Raw genomic sequence first — 22,144 nt, forward strand, 5'->3', positions numbered from 1 at the left:
TCTCCATTCAAAGCTTCTTCTGAATATTGAGGTTATGGATCCCACAACATATCGCTGAGTTCGGTCCCAAACTCATATTGCTCAGCAAGGTGGCGAAGCCTGGCTATGAAGGCTGTGATCTTGTTCGTGGTAAAGAAGAAACAGAGACATTCGACATACTGACTCCATGACTCGATCACTTTGTCAAGTGGGTCTCGTTTCCCAAAGATTGGCATTTCAACCAATTTGTTTCCCCCCTTGATACATGACGACTCGGCTGTTATCTAAATTTATTTTCCTCATCGCCAATGTGGTGGCTCAGGCCATACACTGGAGGCTTCCAGTAATAAACAAAAGGAGCTTATTGATAAAAGGCAAAGGCAGGTAGATAACAGGCACAGAATACGATAGCTAGGTCTTTTAATCTTCAGCTCCCTGGTCCCAGGCAAATTTCCTATTGGCCAGGGTTTGCACCTGCCCTCCCAATTGCCCCAAGCCGGTCACGTGGTCAATGAAACTCGCCCCCTTAAAGGAGCCACATCAAAACAAGAATGAATGTTTTTTTTGCTAGTCTAAGTTGGGGTACCAAAGGTATTGCATGCTCCACCTGCTTTGACTGATACTGTTGTTATGATTAGAGCACAGTCATATAATTGATTTATGGGCAGTGCCACAGATTGATAGAGCAAGGCAACAAGATGCTTTGGTGATGACAGCATAAAGAGGAGAAGGTGATGTGAAAAGGTAAAATAGAATAATGAACTTGGTGAGTTCTTTGTCCAGCTAAAGTAAATTCAATGGATAAAAAAGGAATAGACTGTGGAATGAATTTGCTATATTATACCACAGTTTGTTCCTTGAATAACTCATAATATTGCATTTTATTCCAAATCAGAAATTGATGGCTGTATAGAAGGAAATGGTGGATGTCATGAAAATGCAGAATGCACTAAAACAGGACCAAATCAGGTAAGGCAATATTGTCCACACATATTTCTAGCTGTTCCAATTTATTTTGTTTTTCTCTTTACATTTTTATGCCATTGTTTTCCCAGCATTATTGTACTTCTCCAGAATTTAAAAAATGCTGGGTTGTCAATAGCAGAGAGCCTAGAATCAAAAGAAGCATTTTAGCAATGCATGAGGTTAATTGAATTTCGAAGACAGCTGCATCTATTAAGGGTTAAGCTGGGTGTGTACATTGTGATAGATGTGATAACTGTGTTAAATGGATTCCTCAGTAAATTTCCAGGTCCAGCCAAATGGGCTCAGGAAAAATGTAACCCTGAAACTCGAGCTTGTTATTCTCGGATTGGGATTGTGCTACATAAAATAACAGACCACACCCACATAAATATTTCTAATGATACTGTGCATCCTTTCTTTCATGTGTTCCTCATTCTAGGTCGCCTGTAATTGTCTCCCTGGATACGATGGAGATGGCAAAAATTCCTGTGCCCCTGTCAACCTTTGCGAAAAGGTTAGCAACAAACTTATAGGCCTAGAAATTCAAGAGCACCCACTTTTGCAGCACATCAATCTTGGAGCAGAAACTTCAAGCAGGCATTAGGCCCCTTATCTACATATATAAAGAGCCTAATGCCTAAGCCAGGTATGGGCAAAGGATGCCACTTGTTTGTCCTTACCAATATGTACTTTTGGCGTGCTTCCTGCCCCATATTTTGGGACATTAGTAGGTTGCATATCAGCTGGAAAAATGGACATTTCACAACCCAACTACAAAGTCAAAGTTATGACGTGGGCTGGATTTTCATTTTAAGGCAGGAAGCAGGAGTAGGGAAATTTCCCAGCTCGGGTAAGGCAGATGAACTTAGAGCTTGGATTAGTACTTGGAACTATGATGTTGTTGCCATTACAGAGACCTGGTTGAGGGAAGGGCAGGATTGGCAGCTAAACATTCCAGGATTTAGATGTTTCAGGCGGGATAGAGGGGGATGTAAAAGGGGTGGCGGAGTTGCGCTACTGGTTCAGGAGAATATCACAGCTGTACTACGGGAGGACACCTCAGAGGGCAGTGAGGCTATATGGGTAGAGATCAGGAATAAGAAGGGTGCAGTCACAATGTTGGGGGTTTACTACAGGCCTCCCAACAGCCAGCGGGAGATAGAGGAGCAGATAGGTAGACAGATTTTGGAAAAGACTAAAAACAACAGGGTTGTGGTGATGGGAGACTTCAACTTCCCCAATATTAACTGGGACTCACTTAGTGCCAGGGGCTTAGACGGGGCAGAGTTTGTAAGGAGCATCCAGGAGGGCTTCTTAAAACAAAATGTAGACAGTCCAACTAGGGAAGGGGCGGTACTGGACCTGGTATTGGGGAATGAGCCCGGCCAGGTGGTAGAAGTTTCAGTAGGGGAGCATTTCGGGAACAGTGACCACAATTCAGTAAGTTTTAAAGTGCTGGTGGACAAGGATAAGAGTGGTCCTAGGGTGAATGTGCTAAATTGGGGGAAGGCTAATTATAACAATATTAGGCGGGAACTGTAGAACCTAGATTGAGGACGGATATTTGAGGGCAAATCAACAGACATGTGGGAGGCTTTCAAGTATCAGTTGAAAGGAATTCAGGACCGGCATGTTCCTGTGAGGAAGAAGGATAAATACGGCAATTTTCGGGAACCTTGGACAATGAGAGATATTGTAGGCCTCGTCAAAAAGAAAAAGGAGGCATTTTTCAGGGCGAAAAGGCTGGGAACAGACAAAGCCTGTGTGGAATATAAGGAAAGTAGGAAGGAACTTAAGCAAGTAGTCAGGAGGGCTAGAAGGGGTCACGAAAAGTCATTGGCAAATAGGGTTAAGGAAAATCCCAAGGCTTTTTACACGTACATAAAAAGCAAGAGGGTAGCCAGGGAAAGGGTTGGCCCACTGAAGGATAGGCAAGGAATCTATGTGTGGAGCCAGAGGAAATGGGCGAGGTACTAAATTAATACTTTGCATCAGTATTCACCAAAGAGAAGGAATTGGTAGATGTTGAGTCTGGAGAAGGGTGTGTAGATAGCCTGGGTCACATTGAGATCCAAAAAGACGAGGTGTTGGGCGTCTTAAAAAATATTAAGGTAGATAAGTCCCCAGGGCCTGGTGGGATCTACCCCAGAATACTGAAGGAGGCTGGAGCGGAAATTGCTGAGGCCTTGACAGAAATCTTTGGATCCTCACTGTCTTCAGGTGATGTCCCGGAGGACTGGAGAATAGCCAATGTTGTTCCTCTGTTTAAGAAGGGTAGCAAGGATAATCCAGGGAACTACAGGCCGGTGAGCCTTACTTCAGTGGTAGGGAAATTACGGGAGAGAATTCTTCGAGACAGGATCTACTCCCATTTGGAAGCAAATGGGCGTATTAGTGAGAGGCAGCATGGTTTTGTGAAGCGGAGGTCGTGTCTCACTAACTTGATAGAGTTTTTCGAGGAGGTCACAAAGATGATTGATGCAGGTAGGGCAGTGGATGTTGTCTATATGGACTTCAGTAAGGCCTTTGACAAGGTCCCTCATGGTAGACTCGTACAAAAGGTGAAGTCACACGGGATCAGGGGTGAGCTGGCAAGGTGGATACAGAACTGGCTAGGTCATAGAAGGCAGCGAGTAGCAATGGAAGGATGCTTTTCTAATTGGAGGGCTGTGACCAGTGGTGTTCCACGGGGATCAGTGCTGGGACCTTTGCTCTTTGTAGTATATACAAATGATTTGGAGGAAAATGTAACTGGTCTGATTAGTAAGTTTGCAGACAACACAAAGGTTAGTAGAATTGCGGATAGCGATGAGGACTGTCAGAGGATCCAGCAGGATTTAGATTGTTTGGAGAATTGGGCGGAGAGATGGCAGATGCAGTTTAATCCGGACAAATGTGAGGTAATGCATTTTGGAAGGTCTAATGCAGGTAGGGAATATACAGTGAATGGTAGAACCCTCAAGAGTATTGAAAGTCAGACAGATCTAGGTGTACAGGTCCACAGGTCACTGAAAGGGGCAGCACAGGTGGAGAAGGTAGTCAAGAAGGCATACGGCATGCTTGCCTTCATTGGCCGGGGCATTGAGTATAAGAATTGGCAAGTCATGTTGCAGCTGTATAGTTTCATAGTTTCATAGAATTTACAGTGTAGAAGGAGGCCATTCGGCCCATCGAGTCTGCACCGGCTCTTGGAAAGAGCACCCTACCCAAGGTCAACACTTCCACCCTATCCCCATAACCCAGTAACCCCACCCAACACTAAGGGCAATTTTGGACACTAAGGGCAATTTATCATGGCCAATCCACCTAACCTGCACATCTTTAGACTGTGGGAGGAAACCGGAGCACCCGGAGGAAACCCACGCACACACGGGGAGGATGTGCAGACTCCGCACAGACAGTGACCCAAGCCGGAATCGAACCTGGGACCCTGGAGCTGTGAAGCAATTGTGCTATCCACAAGGCTACCGTGCTGCCCTATAGAACCTTAGTTAGGCCACACTTAGAGTATAGTGTTCAATTCTGTTCGCCACACTACCAGAAGGATGTGGAGGCTTTAGAGAGGGTGCAGAAGAGATTTACCAGAATGTTGCCTGGTATGGAGGGCATTAGCTATGAGGACCGGTTGAATAAACTGGGTTTGTTCTCACTGGAACGACGGAGGTTGAGGGGCGACCTGATAGAGGTCTACAAAATGATGAGGGGCATGGACAGAGTGTATAGTCAGAGGCTTTTCCCCAGGGTAGAGGGGTCAATTACTAGGGGGCATAGGTTTAAAGTGAGAGGGGCAAGGTTTAGAGTAGATGTACGAGGCAAGTTTTTTACACAGAGGGTAGTGGGTGCCTGGAACTCGCTACCGGAGGAGGTGGTGGAAGCAGGGATGATAGTGACATTTAAGGGGCATCTTGACAAATACATGAATAGGATGGGAATAGAGGGATACGGACACAGGAAGTGTAGAAGATTGTAGTTTAGTCGGGCAGCATGGTCGGCATGGTCTTGGAGGGCCGAAGGGCCTGTTCCTGTGCTGTTCATTTCTTTGTTCTTTGTTCTTTGACACTGCAGTCTTGGGGAAAAGGGTGCCTCAAAAGACAGGATTTTAATTTAGAGGAGGGGAGAGGCAGGTGAGTGTTGGTGTCAGGCCCACCGCCCCTAGATGCAGATTGGCGGCTGTTCTAGACGCTGTCGAGTGCCACGGCAGGCTGGTTAAAAGGCCTCCCTCAGCTCTCTGGGACTTTGTTCCAGTTTTTTATTCAATATTGGGCTTTCTAGTCCTCCTCCGTCACATCCCCTCAGTGTCCACTCACTCCTTATCCGCTTACAGGCTAAATCATGCCAACCCATGCCCCTCCATCCATCTTCAATGGCCCCTCATACACTCCATGTCAACTCATAGCACCTCAATGTCCAGTATGCATTCTGCACAGAACCAACCCTGTGATAACAATTGCATGTGTGAAAAAACTTGAAAAAACAGCCTTTCATAACTTTCTTTAAAATACTGCTCTTACTACAACTAGACTTTTAAAGTATCAATAGCAGAAACCATAAACACTTGATATCTCTTCACCTGGTGTAAACATTGACCATTAACAAAATAGGTCAAAGTAAAAGAGCTTTCAATCAGGCAATGTTTTCTCTTCCGTGCACCTGTTTCAAGAAATTAATAGAAGTCGGGGCTCTCAGCCAAGCATACATAATAAGTGGGGTGGGTGGGTGCAACATCTAATAGAAGTCATATTAATTCATCTAACTGAGAAATATTCAAAGAATTTGCAATCCAAGCTAAATTTCTTAAATTTGAGGGAGCTACAATTTGAAATGTGCTTGATTTGCTTCCTGGCCCCACACTTCAAAATTGGGATCCATTATCAAAATGGTTGGGCCCAAGCTTCCCCTCGTGCAGAGGCAATTACAATTGACTAGTAAAGGAGCTTTCTGCTTCTAAAAATATATCTGTCACTGTACTGGGCTTAAGCATTTTTATTTTAAGACCTATTTTCTTCCTAAACTTGCTTTGATTTTCCTTTAGTTATGATAGGAATAATATGATCAGGGATAGTCAGCATGGCTTTGTGAAGGGTAGGTCATGCCTCACAAACCTTATCGAGTTCTTTGAGAAGGTGACTGAACAGGTAGACGAGGGTAGAGCAGTTGATGTGGTGTATATGGATTTCAGCAAAGCGTTTGATAAGGTTCCCCACGGTAGGCTATTGCAGAAAATACGGAGGCTGGGGATTGAGGGTGATTTAGAGATGTGGATCAGAAATTGGCTAGCTGAAAGAAGACAGAGGGTGGTGGTTGATGGGAAATGTTCAGAATGGAGTTCTGTCACAAGTGGAGTACCACAAGGATCTGTTCTGGGGCCGTTGCTGTTTGTCATTTTTATCAATGACCTAGAGGAAGGCGCAGAAGGGTGGGTGAGTAAATTTGCAGACGATACTAAAGTCGGTGGTGTTGTCGATAGTGAGGAAGGAAGTAGCAGGTTACAGAGGGATATAGATAAGCTGCAGTGCTGGGCTGAGAGGTGGCAAATGGAGTTTAATGTAGAGAAGTGTGAGGTGATTCACTTTGGAAGGAAAAACAGGAATGTGGAATATGTGGCTAATGGAAAAGTTCTTGAAAGTGTGGATGAGCAGAGGGATCTAGGTGTCCATGTACATAGATCCCTGAAAGTTGCCACCCAGGTTGATAGGGTGGTGAAGAAGGCCTATGGAGTGTTGGCCTTTATTGGTAGAGGGATTGAGTTCCGGAGTCAGGAGGTCATGTTGCAGCTGTACAGAATTCTGGTACGGCCGCATTTGGAGTATTGCGTACAGTTCTGGTCACCGCATTATAGGAAGGACGTGGAGGCTTTGGAACGGGTGCAGAGGAGATTTACCAGGATGTTGCCTGGTATGGAGGGAAAATCTTATGAGGAAAGGCTGATGGACTTGAGGTTGTTTTCGTTAGAGAGAAGAAGGTTAAGAGGAGACTTAATAGAGGCATACAAAATGATCAGAGGGTTAGATAGGGTGGACAGTGAGAGCCTTCTCCCGCGGATGGAAATGGCTAGCACGAGGGGACATAGCCTTAAACTGAGGGGTAATAGATATAGGACAGAGGTCAGGGGTAGGTTCTTTACGCAAAGAGTAGTGAGGCCGTGGAATGCCCTACCTGCTACAGTAGTGAACTCGCCAACATTAAGGGCATTTAAAAGTTTATTGGATAAACATATGGATGATAATGGTATAGTGTAGGTTAGATGGCTTTTGTTTCGGTGCAACATCGTGGGCCGAAGGGCCTGTACTGCGCTGTATTGTTCTATGTTCTATGTTCTATGTTCTATGATAGTATTTTTAAAATTCTAAGTTAACATGGATAATTTTAGCCATTTTCCTTTTGCATATTGAGGTCTTTTCATATCTGAATTTGTAAAAACAATGGGCTGGATTCTCCGCTGTCGGGATTCTCCGTTGCGTCGGCACCCCCGGGAAGTTCCCGACGGCGTGGGGCTGCCCACAATGAGAAACCCCATTGGCCGTCTGGGGTGACAGAGCATCCCTGGGGCACGCCTCTGGTGGGGCGGGGTGGAGAATCACGCCCAATGATGATGCAATAAATGCACAAGCGTGTAAGTAATAGTACAAAGAGGAAAGCAAGTTGCTTGAATATTCAGACTACAATGCAGTGGACTAATTTTAGCTATTTTATCTCCTGACCAACTTTATATTCGAGAGATTGGGGCAAAAAATATTATTGATGTTAAATCTAAAAATGGCTTTATCCTGTTCTAACTTTTTCCTTCATCTCCAATTTAAGAAAAATGGGGGCTGTGGCCCATTTTCCCGGTGCCAAGTAACAGGACCAGGAACCAGAAAATGCACCTGCAAGACGGGCTATATTATGGTTGGACTTTCTTGTCGAGGCAAAATTTCACAGGTAGTATTCAAAGTTATTTTAGGCCTTTAAAATTGAACTCCTATTATTCCAAAAACAATATTTATTTAATGTAACATGCATATCATGAATAGATGAAGAAAGGGAAATGAAACAGAATTATGTTTATTTAATTCTTTATATTCTGTATCAGTGCTGCAGCGCTGTCCTGAAGCAGTGTTGATGGTCAGACAGCTTCCTTTTAATGAGATGTTCATTTGATGCCCTGTACTCTTCATCCAACGGTTCAGAAAAAGTCCCGGGGGAAGGGGGGGGATTTCCAACTGTTGGCTTCCTGCTTCTCACCTGAACAAAGGCAGGTTGAAAGTTGCAGAGAGGAACCTTGGTCGCCCGTTGACACCATGATGGGATGTTCAGGAACCTAGTTGAAGTTTTTATGGCATACAGGGTTTTGTGGTGGATGTTCAAACGGCACAGTGGCACAATAGTTAGCACTGCTGCCTCACAGCACCCGGGACCCAGGTTCAATTCCGGCCTTGGCTGACTGTATGCATGGAGTTTGCACGTTCTCCCCATATCTGCGTAGGTTTCCTCCGGGTGCTCCCCCATAAAAATAATGTGACCCCTTAGTCGCCTGTGCTTCCCCTTGACTTTAGACGCACATTACTGCCACTCCATAGACTTTTCCACTGTTGCCAGCTGAAGTCGAAAGCCACAAGGGTAGAAGAAGTTCCTCAAGACAGAGATAAGAAAACAATTCTTCTCACAGAGGGGTGTTAGCCTTTGGAATTTTTATCTACAGAGAGCAGTGGGGGCTGTGTCATTGAATGTATTCAAGGCTGAGTTAAACATGTTTTGGTGACAAAAGGAACACTCTAGGGTTGAGTATAATTTCAAGCGGATGGCGAGTGGATAACAACATAAGATGAAATGAAATGGAAATCGCTTATTGCCACAAGTAGGCTTCAATGAAATTACTGTGAAAAGCCCCTAGTCGCCACATTCTGGCGCCTGTTCGGGGAGGCTGTTACGGGAATTGAACCGTGCTGCTGGCCTGCCTTGGTCTGCTTTAAAAACCAGCGATTTAGCCCTGTGCTAAACAGCCCCTAGCTGGTTCCCAAGGATGGTTCCCAATTTGAAAATGGCAGGTGATCTCACCAGAAACTCTCCAGTTCCACCACAGGGCCTTATCCCAGGGTGATGGCAAATGATCTGACACTATTTTACGGCTGCTAGCACCCAGTTTGTGCCAGTTGGACCAAAGTAAAATTGGACCTATTACCTCAGCAGTCAAATCATTTTTGTTTGTGAAGTAGCTATGTGTGTAAAATCCTTCACATTTGCCTAAATTCTGCTCAATTCATTACTCCTGGAACACTTTAAGGTTTTCCTCAGAGCCTGTGTAAGAATATGTATTAATGCAAGCCTTCCTTTATCTTTGCAATCAAATAAAAGGTATGGGCCGGGATTCTCCGATCCCGCGCCGGGCGGAGAATCGTGAGGGGGGCGCGAGAATCGCGCCACGCCGCTCCGATGCTGGGCCGCCGATTCTCCGGTGCCCACAGGGTCGCCGCCGCGCCGGTTGGGGGCCGTTGAAAACCCGGCGATTCTCCGCGCCTCGCCGGGCCGAGTGCCTGACGAGTTCGGCCGAGTCCCGCAGGCGAAGGTTACGTATGGTCCTACCCGACGGGACCTCGGAGTTCTGGCTGCGGGGGCCGTACTGGTGGGGGAATGGGGGTATCCGACTCCGGGGGGCCTCCATGGTGGCCTGACCCGCGATCGGGGCCTACCAATCGGCGGGCGGGCTAATTCCGTGGGGGGGTCTATGTTCCTCCACGCCGGGCCACTGTAGGGCTCTGCCATATTGTCCGGAGGCCAGCACAGAGACGGGAGCCCATGCGCATGCGTGGACTCATGCCGGCCGCGGCACGCGTGCGCGGACTCATGCCGGCCATGCGTGCATGCACGCACCCGCGCCATCCATGCGCACCGGTTTTCGAGCGCCGGAGCAGTGGACACCACTCCGCCGCTGTACTAGCCCCCTAGAAGGGGTGAATACCTGGGCCTGGAATCCCGTTGACGCCGGAGTGGCTCTCGCCGCTTTTGACGCCGGCATCAGAACTTGGCCGCGGGATCGGAGAATCCCAGCCATAATCTTGTTGTGTATTTTCTTTTTAGGCCTTCAATGAAAAATCACATTCTGATTGTTTTTGACAGGAACTTGCCCGGAAAGCTGATGCTGCCTTGTTTCACAGATACCTTCAGGTAGCGATGGACCATTTTAATATTTTTCAGGCTAAATTCATGAAGATTATCTGGTAGAACCTTGCTCAATCGTTCTTCATTTTTTTGAACCATTGCAGGCAAACAACATCAAAGAACTTAATGGTAAAGGGCCATTCACGGTGTTTGTGCCCAGGCCGGACACATTTACTCAGGATACAATGGTAAATGTATATTAATATTACACACATCATAGTTCATTGCCAAAACACTTTTGGGAAAGCTGAGCAGTGTTTCTAAATACCACTGCCTTCATTTTGCCGAAAGGAATAGGCAGCTTGGACAGAGACTTTTTGAAATGTTGTAAATCATTTTCATTCCTGGGTCCCAATCCTGCCATCCAGGGTAAATGTGGGTCGGGAAACAACAAATGCTGGCACCAGTATCCAGAAGGTGATTTTCGAGGAGGTGACCAATTAAGTGACGGTCTCTGTGAGCCCAGTCCAATTAAAAACTCAGGGTTGTGCCCTGAGGATAGGTAACCAATAGGACATCCTCCAGCACTGAAATATTGTCAGCCCCATGGTCAGAGATGGGAACTTCCAATGTAGGCAGAGGAACAAGTGGGCGTCTCAAGATGGAGACACCCTGTGAAGAATTTTGCAAAACCTAAAAATGGCCACAACTGCCAGACCATCATTCTGCACGGGGTCTCCATTGGACAGTTTGAGGCCACAGCTGTAACCCTCTGGCAATCACAGCTGGGATTGAATTCAATGAAGTATCAATTGCCATTTGTTCTGCCGTTGGGTGGATGTCTCAATTCAAATGCTGGGCATTGGCCTCAACAGGGGCCTGTCTGACATCTGGAAAATTCCAGACAACTCTGACAAGCATCTTCAATATGCAATGTAATTGGCTATGCACCACTATCTGCCAGGCAGCCATCATCCCACCCCTCAAACCAACCTCCATGAAAATTACCTGGCGATGGGACCACCATGGTGGCGGTTGGCATGCTGGCTGACAACAGGAAATTGGGGCCTTGCCAGCATCTGGTCCTGCCTGCACATCCCATTCAGCACATTAATTGTTTCCTTCTCCTCCGATTCTGCCAAATCTGCTGAGTATTTTCAGTTTTTAATTTCAGTTTTCCATCATTCACAGTGCTTACTTTCATAAGCAGTCTTGGTTTGCACTGAGCTAGCCAGTTTTATCCAGGGCAATGGTAGGCCTAATCACTGGCCTCAGCACACTTAGCTAAGGAGGGGGAAACATCCCCTCAGGTTCCATAACCTCATATCCGGGGCAGGCTTCCTCTCTGCTGTCCTCAGGCTGGGAGTGTCTGATTACACATGATGACAGGATCTGGTTTGGTGCCTCAATTGGTGGAATTCTGATTAAGGTGGTTTAGTGCCCATGGAGAGATTCTACAACATGGAGAGATTATACGACAAATTTTTTGTACCTCTTTTGCAAGTTGCTGTAAGGATCTCAAATTTACGCATCAAATTTAATGGAATGATATGAAATTCCTGGCAGAAATTATGAAGTGTTCATAGTCTTTCATAGAGTTTACAGTGCAGAAGGAGGCCACCCGGCCCATCAAGCCCACACCGGCCCCTGGAAAGAGCACCCTATCTAAACCCATGCCCCCACCCCATCCCTGCAACCCAGCAACCCCACCCAACCTTTTTGACACTAAGGGGCAATTTAGCATGGCCAATCCACCTGACCTGCACATCTTTCGACTCTAGGTGGAAACCGGAGCACCCGGAGGAAACCCACGCAGACACGGAGAGAACGTGCAGACTCCGCACAGTGACCCAAGCCGGGAATCGAACCTGGGACCCTGGCACTGTGAAGCAACAGTGCTAACCACTGTGCTACCGTGTTCTCCATGTAAACTATTTATCAATTCACCTGATTGGTTTATTTTTGGTTGAGGAATGATCCCGCATGTAACTATTCCATAATGTTTTGTGCAGTATTCACAGCACTTTTTAAATTTACAAAATATTATTTTCTTCGACTTCAGATCATAGAAATCCTCACAGTGCAGAAGGAGGCCATTCAGCCCATTGAGTCTGCGCCGACCCTCTTAAAGAGCAGCCTACCCCTGCCATATCCCCATAACCCCACCTAACCTAGACATTTTTTTTTATTCACCCTGGGGTAACACGGACTGCAACTGGATAGAATTTTTTAAATTGTGGCCAATCCACCTAACCTTAATTATTGCTCCTCATAATATTGCATGCTACAGCTGCAAAGGATCATTACATTGTTGTACTTGAAGTAGAGCTTAGAAAGTTTAATCTGTTTTCAAAATGAATATTGAATGCTTAGTATTGCACGATGGTGACCACCCCGAACTAGCAGTACTTGATCAGTGTCATGATATGCACTCATGCACATAATGAGATACAGACAGGCAGTGGCAGACACCCAGTACAGCCAATCAACACACAGGACAGAACACAACCAATCACCAGGCAGAACACTAGAGGGGGGTTTCCCAGTATAAAACACACGAGGCATCAGCACTCTGCCTCTTTCCACTGGTGACAACCGTAGTGACAGTCAGGGTGTATATATCAGTTAGCACCTTCTACACGTGGCTAGTCTGGTCTAGTTAGTTATAGTTAGCACACTTAGATTAGTAGAGTGTCAACCCACAACAAACTGAGATCTTGCCCAGGGGCTGTTTTAGGGTCTGCAACCCATTCAATTGCATAGGACGCCAAGGCAGTCAGAGACCCCAAAATGTTCAGGAATCCCATAAAAAGTCAGGAGACCCCCGAGATAGTCATGGACCCCAGTGTGTACCCAGAACCAGTTCATGCTGGCTGCATTGTTCAATCAAGGTGGCTGACCTCTCGACCTATCGTATTCTATCTGTATGAATGTTCCTCATCAGCAGCCAAGTCAGGGCAGTATGAGATTCATGAGCAACGGCTATTTCACAGTCAGGGCCCCTGATCAGACCCAGCCTCCAAGCCAAAACTTTGCCTGGGGCCCCCAGAGGTCAAATACCAGCCTTGGTCCATCCTGCCAATGAGACCTCACAAGTGGCCAGGATAGATTAGAAAATCACAGTCATGCTGCCCTTGATTTTATATCCAATAACATTAAGATTGTAAAATTGTGAGCATCAAACCCATGGGGCTGAATTCTCTGCTTCGCGACGCCGGAAATGTTAATCGCGATCAGATGGAGAATCGGGCATCCGGCCAAAATCAAGGGGCTGGATTCTCCGATCCCCAATGCCGAAATCGGGTTCGGCGATGGGGCGGAGAATCCCTGAAGGTGAGAAAATCGGGGGGCGGTGCTGCTTTCGCGATGCTCCGACCCCTGAAAAGCGGCATATCCACGGCTTCAGGCCATTGCCTGAGGCCCGCCCCGCAATGCACCGTCCCCCACCGGCCGAGTTCTCAACAGCGTGGGACTCATATGGTCTCATCCGTCAGGAACTCAGCGTGGCGGAAGCAGGCTCAGTCCAGCGCCGGCACAGTCTGGGGAGGGCAATGCTCTGGGCCGTATCAGCAGCTGCAGGGAATCGGTGGCCATTTTGCGCCAGGAAGCAGGGGACCAGCAGAGTTCACTCCAACCAAAGGACATTTGCACTGTGATCTTTGGAGCCCTCCCTGGTTCTCTGCTCCACTCAGGACAGAGGCCTCACCAGTGATCCCCACTTCTATGAATCACCAACTGTCTCCCCCTGGTGGGATTGGCAGTGCTGACTGCCTCTGTCACCACCTAGGAGGTGATGTTCAGGAGAGCAGGTTTGAGTCTGCAGCCCATCCTGGGAAAGAGGGTGTCCCTCCGTTCCTCACTGTCATGAAGCTATGGGTCCACCTCGGACTCCCGATCTTGATGGGGGGGCAGGTGTTCTGTGAGCAATCTTGGTGGCTTCAGTGTGTGTCTGGTAATTGGGGTGCTTAAAAACAGCTCCAGCTGCCATGCTCTTTAGGGCTAACTCTGGCCCAGCGGTTAGAACGCCAGCTGGGCAGGGAATTGCTCAGTATTCGCGACAGCAGAGTGCTGGCCCATTTGTATGTCCTGACTCACTTACTAATAGCGCCCCCAACGAGAACACGAATTGCATACAATTAAGTCTCGGCGGCAAACTTAATAATCTCATTTCCACTAAATACTTAATAATCTCCCAAATGGAGAATTTTGCCCATAGTTTTCCAATGAGGGCCCTGCTGGTGACATCAGGCTTTGCAAAACCCACTCTCTCCTGTAGCCCTGCCTCAATCCCTGTTCTGGCTCTTTGATACAATATTCCTAAATTTTTTGCTAGAGTCTGAACTCCCAGAGTGTCCCATTGAAAATGGGAATGAGAAATTATGTCTTCTCTCAGAGATCATTACTCTTTGGGATTCTCTATGCCAGGGAGAGGTGGGCCCTGGGTCATTGGATATATTCACTATATTTGAGTTAGTCAGATTTTTGATCTTCAAGGGCATCAGCGGTTATGTGGGGGGGGGGGGGGGGGGGGGGGGGGGGGGGAATAGGCAGGAAGGTGAAGTTGAGGCCAAGATCAGATCAGCAATGAACATCTTAAATGGTGGATCTGGCTTGAGATTTGAATGGCTTAGTCCTAATTCTATTTCTCATGTCCTTATGACCTGAAGCTGATTGTAAATAGCCTTTGTCAAATTAATGAGAGGACTTTCTTAACAGATGAAAGAATGGGAAGCACGCGGTTTGATTGGAGATTTGCTTCGATATCACATCGTAGGCTGTGGGAAACTTTTCCACAGTGATCTAAGGAGACAGACTTCCATTGTTGCCTTATCTGGGAACCCCATTCGGATCTCCTGGAAACAGGTGGGTGTGTTTGTACTTCACTGTATCCCCCAACTTGTGCTCTTATTGATCAGTTTTATTGTACAAAATCTTTAAAATGCTGCTTGGGCCTCAAGCATCTAAAAACTAACAGATCCCTGATTTCTAATTGAAATGGTATGCAAGAATGATACAGAAGGATATTTCCTTCTATTAAAAGCTTTTGCATTATTCATGTGATTCACCTCATTAGGAACCTCATGAATACTCTAATATATACACATTGCAACCTTTAAATCAGCTAATCATGGAAATTGGCTGCACAAATCAATGTAAAATTATTTTGTGTGTGTAAGATTCTAAAACAGCTTCTTCCCCGCTATTACCAGACTCTTAAATGACCCTCTTATGGATTGACCTGATTAATACTATATTCCTGTATTCTTCTTCCGATGCCGGTGTCTATATTTTACATTGTGGGCCTTGTGTTGCCCTCTTATGTATTTTTTTTTTTAAATTTGTTTTCATGTACTAAATGATCTGTTTGAGCTGCTGGCAGAAAAATACTTTTCATTGTACTTCGGTACACGTGACAATAAACAAATCCAATGCAACCCAAACCTTGAGTCCTACTTTTCACATCACTCTGTAACATAGTAACCCACCTCAGAAACCCACAGCTCCTCCAGGGGTTCTGAATCTTTGGTTAGAACATCTCTGGTTAAGGTAAATATCTACTTTTACATGTCTGTAAAGTCCGTTCCACGTTGACTCCTTTCATGTCTATACAATGTCGATTTTCCTCATTACATGATCCTCTGATACCAGGGGCGACATTCTCCGACCCCCCGCCGGGTCGGAGAATCGCCGGGGGCTGGCGTGAATCCCGCCCCTGCCAGTTGCCGAAGTCTCCGGCACCAGATATTCGGCGGGGGGCGGGAATCGCGCCGCGCCGGTTGGCGGGCCCCCCCGCTCGATTCTCCGGCTCGGATGGGCCGAAGTCCTGCCGATAAATTGCCTGTCCCACCGGCGTAAATTAAATCACCTACCTTACCAGCGGGACAAGGCGGCATGGGCGGGCTCTGGGGTCCTGGGGGGGGCGCGGGGCGATCTGACCCCGGGGGGTGCCCCCACGGTGGCCTGGCCCGCGATCGGGACCCACCGATCCGCAGGCGGGCCTGTGCCGTGGGGGCACTCTTTCCCTTCCGCCTCCGCCACGGCCTCCACCATGGCGGAGGTGGAAGAGACTCCCTCCACTGCGCATGCGTGGGAAACTGTCAGCGGCCGCTGACGCTCCCGCGCATGCGCCGCCCGGAGATGTCATTTCAGCGCCAGCTGGCGGGGCAACAAAGGCCGTTTCCGCCAGCTGGCGGGGCGGAAATTCCTCCGGCGTCGGCCTAGCCCCTCAATGTTGGGGCTCGGCCCCCAAAGATGCGGAGCATTCCGCACCTTTGGGGCAGCACGATGCCCGTCTGATTGGCGCCGTTTTGGGCGACAGTCGGCGGACATCGCGCCGTTTCCAGAGAATTTCGCCCCAGATTTCAGTCTTATGATCGTGTTTCTGCACCATCGTTATGGTCTCCGTATTCTCTTTGTGGCTTGTTCCTGCCTAAAGTGAACTTTTTCCAAATTTCCTGGTCGCTCCTCTGATTAATCTGGATAGTCCTCGCCCAAAAGTAAGCAAAGAACTGAAGGCTGAATATTTGGCCTGATCAGTGGATTTTACTATTTAATCACAATATCCCTTCTTTATTGCTTCAACAATACAAGTTGGTATGTTTATTTCTGATGCAGAGTGATGATTCACACAAGTGCCAGATCTGACAACCCCAGGACCCCTTTCAACTTGCTTTTACATCTGTCCACATCATCTATAGGGTAGATATGACACCCATTCTTTCTGCAAACACTTCTCTAATCCAAAGAATAAGCAACATTCCCCTCTGCTTCAAGCTATCAGCGTGGCCTGGGTGTATTTGATTTCAAGGAAGATCCTTTGCTGCATCTGCACTCAGTCAGGAAGAATGGTCAAGGAAAGGTGCTTGGAGATGACTCTGTGCTAGACCATGGACATTGCAGGCCAAGGATGATGGACAAATTTGTACGGCAGAATAAAAGTGTAGGGAATCTCACTTACTGCAGTTAACTGGAGTGTGATTCCATTTTTGAAAAGTAAACTATTTTAATCTTTTTAACACAGAATACAATTTACTTGAATGGAGATGCACAAATAACTAGCACTGACTACATTGCAACAAATGGAATTGTCCATTACATCAACAAGATCTTAGTTCCATTCAACTTAACGGCTAGCAACCGATCAGTTACACCTCTGGTAGGTTGCAAGGAAATCTGAAAACACATCTTTTTGTATCGGTGATATTTTAGCTTTGCAAAGTGTCTCTTTCTCATTCTCTTTGAAGATTCATGTTACAGTTTTAGGAAATGCATGTGTATCCTGATAGCCCAGTGGGTTCATCCAGTCAGTGATTACAAATTTGGAAAGTGCCAGATGGAATTGTTGATCTGTTACATTAGGTGATTTCCCTTGAGTTTGACATAGGCGGGATTGATTACATTTCACCTCAGTGATCCTAGGTAGTGAATGTAATACAGGCTGGAACTGCTGCTCCCGATCCCTATCCTCTGCCCTTTACTGGAAGCATGCAAGGGCAAAGATAGGATTGGCTTAGTTATGATGTCCCCTGAATGAACTTTCTTTAAGGCTTTTGTGTGAATTCTGATCGATTTGGGTGAGAAAAGAGCTGGAGAAAAGGTTAATATAGCTGTTCTAAAAATCACATATAAAACAAAACAAAATAGTATAATCACTGAAAATATTTGTTGTCCGTTTGCTAAAAGAACACTCAAAATTATCTAGTGACTCCATGCACGTTAAATGTCATCAAAGGAATCAGTTACAGCTGGAGATTGGAACAAGAGTAGGAATACGTTGATGAAAGCAAGGCCAAAGGAAATTCTTACTTAGTTCTGTTTGCTGACCTGCATTAAGAGCTTTGATGCAATAATCCATTATTAATCAGCCATACGGACTAGAAGCTCCCAGTTGACTCACAGGCTGTGCTCAGTTAGCTAACTTAAGCTGAGTTAGCAACGGAGTACGCTTCCACATTGCCTTGGGCTGTTCAGGCAAGGGGGGAAAAAAAGCTCTGATTCATGATTGCTGTCCGGAACCCAGAATTGAGAAAAAGTATATATTCCCTGACAGCCATAGGGGACACACTTGCATTCAGTTGGCAGTCTCAGCACCCGGCAGGGGAAGGGGCCATCGATTTTTAATTGGCAAAATGCCGACATCCTGGTCTATTAATGTTCTATTTGAATATTTAAATTTGCTTCACGCCTCCTTGTGGCAGGCAGCCTGTGGGAAGCCTGTCCCGCAGTTGGTAAAATTCATCAGTGGTGGGACGTGGACAGGGGGGGGGCATTTACCTCAGCTCCCTCACCATTTTATTGCTACGTCCACCATGATTCCGCGTGCAGGCTGGCAAAATCCTGCCTGTTATTTTATCTTACATTTTTGGAGCAAACTTTCACATATTTCTTGTGTTTGAATTCTTTGTTTGCAGCACAATATCACCACGGTTGCAAATGCGAATGGATACAGGATTTTTAGTCGTTTGATCAAGGTAGGACATTTTCTTTAATACTAGTGTATTTCTGGTTATGCTGCTTCTATTTGGCCAATGATTACACTGTAGCTGAGGAAAGGTACCAAATGGAAGTGGTGGCTGATTTCACTGAAAACAATTGGACGGAAAGAACCAACTTGTTCTATGTTACGACCTCCTCAGGTCAAACCTTATATTGTATATGGTTCACTTCCTACACCTTGGAGTACAAACTACCCAGGTGATTGGGGGAGGCGAAGCCTCTCCCCTAATAAGGAGGAACATCACAGAATATAAACCCTGCCCTGTGAGCAGGTCGGGGAGGGTGACCCTGCGGGGTGAGGGGTAGAGTAATTGTAGTATTGTGGGTCGAGTAAATAAACCTAGTTGTTATCCTGCCTACTTAGTGTCGTATGAAGTCCTTACCTTCGGCTACCACATTCTATCATTAAGGCATCCTAATAAGTCACACAATCAATTTATTACTTTTGAAGGTCAGTCGCTGTTGTACAGTGGAGGACATCTTCAGGTGGACAATGTAGTCATCTCTCTTCCTGTATTTAAAATTGTTCTCTGCCTTGAATATCATCTGTTCTGAACTAGAGACAGGAGATCAAGAAGGAAAATCAATTTTTTTGTATCTTAAAATAACATCATTCCTGCGCTTTCCCTCATCTTAACTTTCTGCACAGTGCCATCAAAACTGGTGTTCACGGGAATGTGACTGGTGTGTTGAATGGGCAAAAAACTGATCTCAACTAATTATAAAAGAAAGACGACTTGGGGCTGAATAATATGTTCCTATATCGGGACCATTCTGCGCTTCACCGGTGTGCGATAATACAGTAGGCGTATTACGGTGGGTAAAAATGTCATAAACCGGCCCGTGTTATTCACATAGCAATTGTGAAGGCAATTCATTAAAAACCCAACTCACTGCAATAATACGCTCTGAAGGAAGTAACACGCCTTCAGGGTGAGAATCACCACACACAGGCAATACATTTTTTGATGGGCAAGCTTGTTTGGGTGGATTTTAAGACTCGCTGAGGCTAATCTCAGCTTTGCAGTTAACATTTCAGTGACTGCTCAAGTGAATGAGTCGAGGAATATTTTGGAGATTGTTTTATCAGGAGGATTTTCCTCTAATTCAAGGGTCTGAATTCACTGGTGAGATCTGTTACACACTGGACCATGATAGCTCATACTGATGCCATACTCACCCTGCCCAGCCTCATGAGGTCATTGAGCTTTTTGTGCCTCTGGGTCAAACTCCTTCTCACCACACCCACACAGCTGACCTCTTCGGCCACCTCCTCCCATGCAGCATAGACCTCACTGGGCTTCATCCACTTGCCAGCAGCTGGCATGAGCTGGTCACGTCGCTCATGAACTTTTCACAGGAGGGCCCCTGGGCAGCCTCACTGAATCTGGGGGTTGGTTTGATCCTTCTGGTATGCCTCACCCCACTCTCCAATGACGCTGACTACTTTGTATGGAAACATGTAACAAATGTACAACTCCTCAATGACAGAAGGTGGGAGACTTGTTGATTTTTTACATTTCTGCCATCTATGAAGATTGACATGGTTTTCAGAGATTACTCACAATTTAAATGTACTTAATCCAGCTAGATTGTAACATATACAAATCTTTTCTCTGTTTAGGTAATCAATTATATTTATCATCTGATGGGTCACCTGACACTGTCCTGTGCCAGAGAACCTTTTAAAGTACTGGCCGTAATCCTGTTTTAGGTCACAGCCTGAAGCCTCCGAGACCAGGGGCGGGATTCTCCCATCCCGCGGCAGAGTGTCCACGCCGTTGTAAACGCCGTCGCGTATTACGACGGCGTGAACGGAGCGCTGCCAGGAGTAATTCTGGCCCTTACAGGGGGCCAGTACGGCGCTGATGCGATTCACGCTGCTCCAGCTGCCAATTCTGGCGCGAACTGTGCGCCGCGGGATCCGCGCATGTGCAATGGCACTGGCGCCAACGCGCGCATGCGCAGTGGCACTGGCGCCAACGTGCGCATGCGCGGTGGCCTCTTTCAGCGCGCCGGCCCCGACGCAACATGGCGCAGGTGTACAGGGGCTGGCGCATAGTAAAAGAGACCGGGGGACAGAGAGGTCGGCCCGCCAATCGGTGGGCCCCGATCACGGGCCAGGCCGCATCGGAGGCTCCTCCCCGGGGTCGGAGCCCCCCTCCCCCCCCCCCCCCCACAGGCCGCCACCTGACCCTTGCACGCAAAGTTCCCGCCGGCTGCGAGCAGGTGCGGATGGCGCCAGCTGGACTCAGCGTTTTAACTGCGGCCGCTCGGCCCATCCCAGGCTCTGCGGAGAATCGCGTGCCAGCGTTGGGACGGCGTGGCCCGGCCCCGGGCTGAGAGAATCCCGCCCCCGATAATCCACCCTCTAGCACTCATTGGATGGGATGGAGGTCTACAACCCACTCTTGCCGTTAATTGGGGCAATTAACGTATTATCGGGCAGGCTCTGAGGGCAGGCTCCGAAGGCAGGCCTGCAAGTCAGAACATTGCTGATTTCTAGGTGCGGAGCCCTAGTTGGGTGCAACTATATTATTCAGCCCCTGGACTTATACAGCGCCTTTCACAACTCCAGGACAACCCAACATGCCTCACAGTCAATGAAGTGCCTTTGAAGTGTGGTCACTGTTGTCATGTGAGCAAGTATTATGTGAGGTCAGCACATTTGAATCTTTTTGTTCCATTCAGGTCCCAGGCCTATGATTTGCCCACTGTTCAAAGTATAGAGCCATAATCTACTTCCCCTTCAAGAGTTGCAGGCTACCTCTGAGTAATGCGAGCCACTCATGCTGATTTGCACAGCCAGTGAAAATTGCAGGGAGCATTAACATCATGCAGAATTTTTATTTAAATGGGTACTGTGAACTTAACTTACTGCCTGCGATGCAGGGTTCCCACACTCATTGTCACGGGTTATTTCCATTGCTGGTTCCCTACTTCGACTTCAGATTGATTCTTTGCAGTCTCTCCTCTTCCCATGCCTGCCTGAAAGTAAGAATACATCAGAGGAGGTGGGATTTTCTGGTCCTCTACTGAAGCGATCAGGTAAGCTTACTCGCTGTAGCACTTCAATACTTCACGAAAAGCGTGGGCGTGCAGCCATTTAAGTTGCAAGGCAAGAAAAGTTTGTAGTAGGGCACAAATTAAAGATGACCACAAAAACAATTAAAGGGGAGGTTAGAAATTATTTCTTCACATAGTGGGTGGGTGGAATGTAGCACTGCTGAATACTTTTAAGAAGTACTTTTAAGATAGTTGCTTTTAAAAATAAACATTAAAGGGTAGGGAGCAAAGAGGAAAGTGGATCTCCATAGTAACCTCATCCAGGAGTATGGACTTTGTAGGATGAATTGCGGTTTCTTTGACTCTGTAATCTGAATTCCCTTCAATATCCTGCCCCCAAATCCTGATGCCACCAACTCAGACACATCTGTGAAAGGCAAAATATCAGATTCAGATCACAAGAGTTTCCTGACATTATACCTAATTTCATATGATACAGGTATACTTGCGAACGTAAGATATGAGGGCTGCTTACAGGAGTCACAAACTGGCTAAAAGAATACCTAAAGCAGGCCTCAAATGTTTAACCACATTCCTCCTGGGATCTCTTGGATGTTTA

At 46.8% G+C, this 22,144-nt stretch overlaps 1 protein-coding gene across 1 annotated transcript in view; it reads left to right on the plus strand.

Annotated features, from left to right (window-relative positions):
* Positions 1–22,144, plus strand: part of stab1 (stabilin 1) — a 416,947-nt gene that overhangs the window by 330,052 nt on the left and 64,751 nt on the right. The window contains exons 43-50 of the mRNA XM_072472659.1: positions 875–948; positions 1,385–1,459; positions 7,747–7,866; positions 10,042–10,089; positions 10,188–10,271; positions 14,740–14,886; positions 17,045–17,179; positions 18,435–18,494. Of these exons, the coding sequence (XP_072328760.1) occupies positions 875–948; positions 1,385–1,459; positions 7,747–7,866; positions 10,042–10,089; positions 10,188–10,271; positions 14,740–14,886; positions 17,045–17,179; positions 18,435–18,494 (743 nt within the window). The remainder of the gene's footprint in view (positions 1–874; positions 949–1,384; positions 1,460–7,746; positions 7,867–10,041; positions 10,090–10,187; positions 10,272–14,739; positions 14,887–17,044; positions 17,180–18,434; positions 18,495–22,144) is intronic.

This window comes from Scyliorhinus torazame, chromosome 13 (genome assembly GCF_047496885.1).
Source record: "Scyliorhinus torazame isolate Kashiwa2021f chromosome 13, sScyTor2.1, whole genome shotgun sequence".
NCBI lineage: Eukaryota > Metazoa > Chordata > Chondrichthyes > Carcharhiniformes > Scyliorhinidae > Scyliorhinus > Scyliorhinus torazame.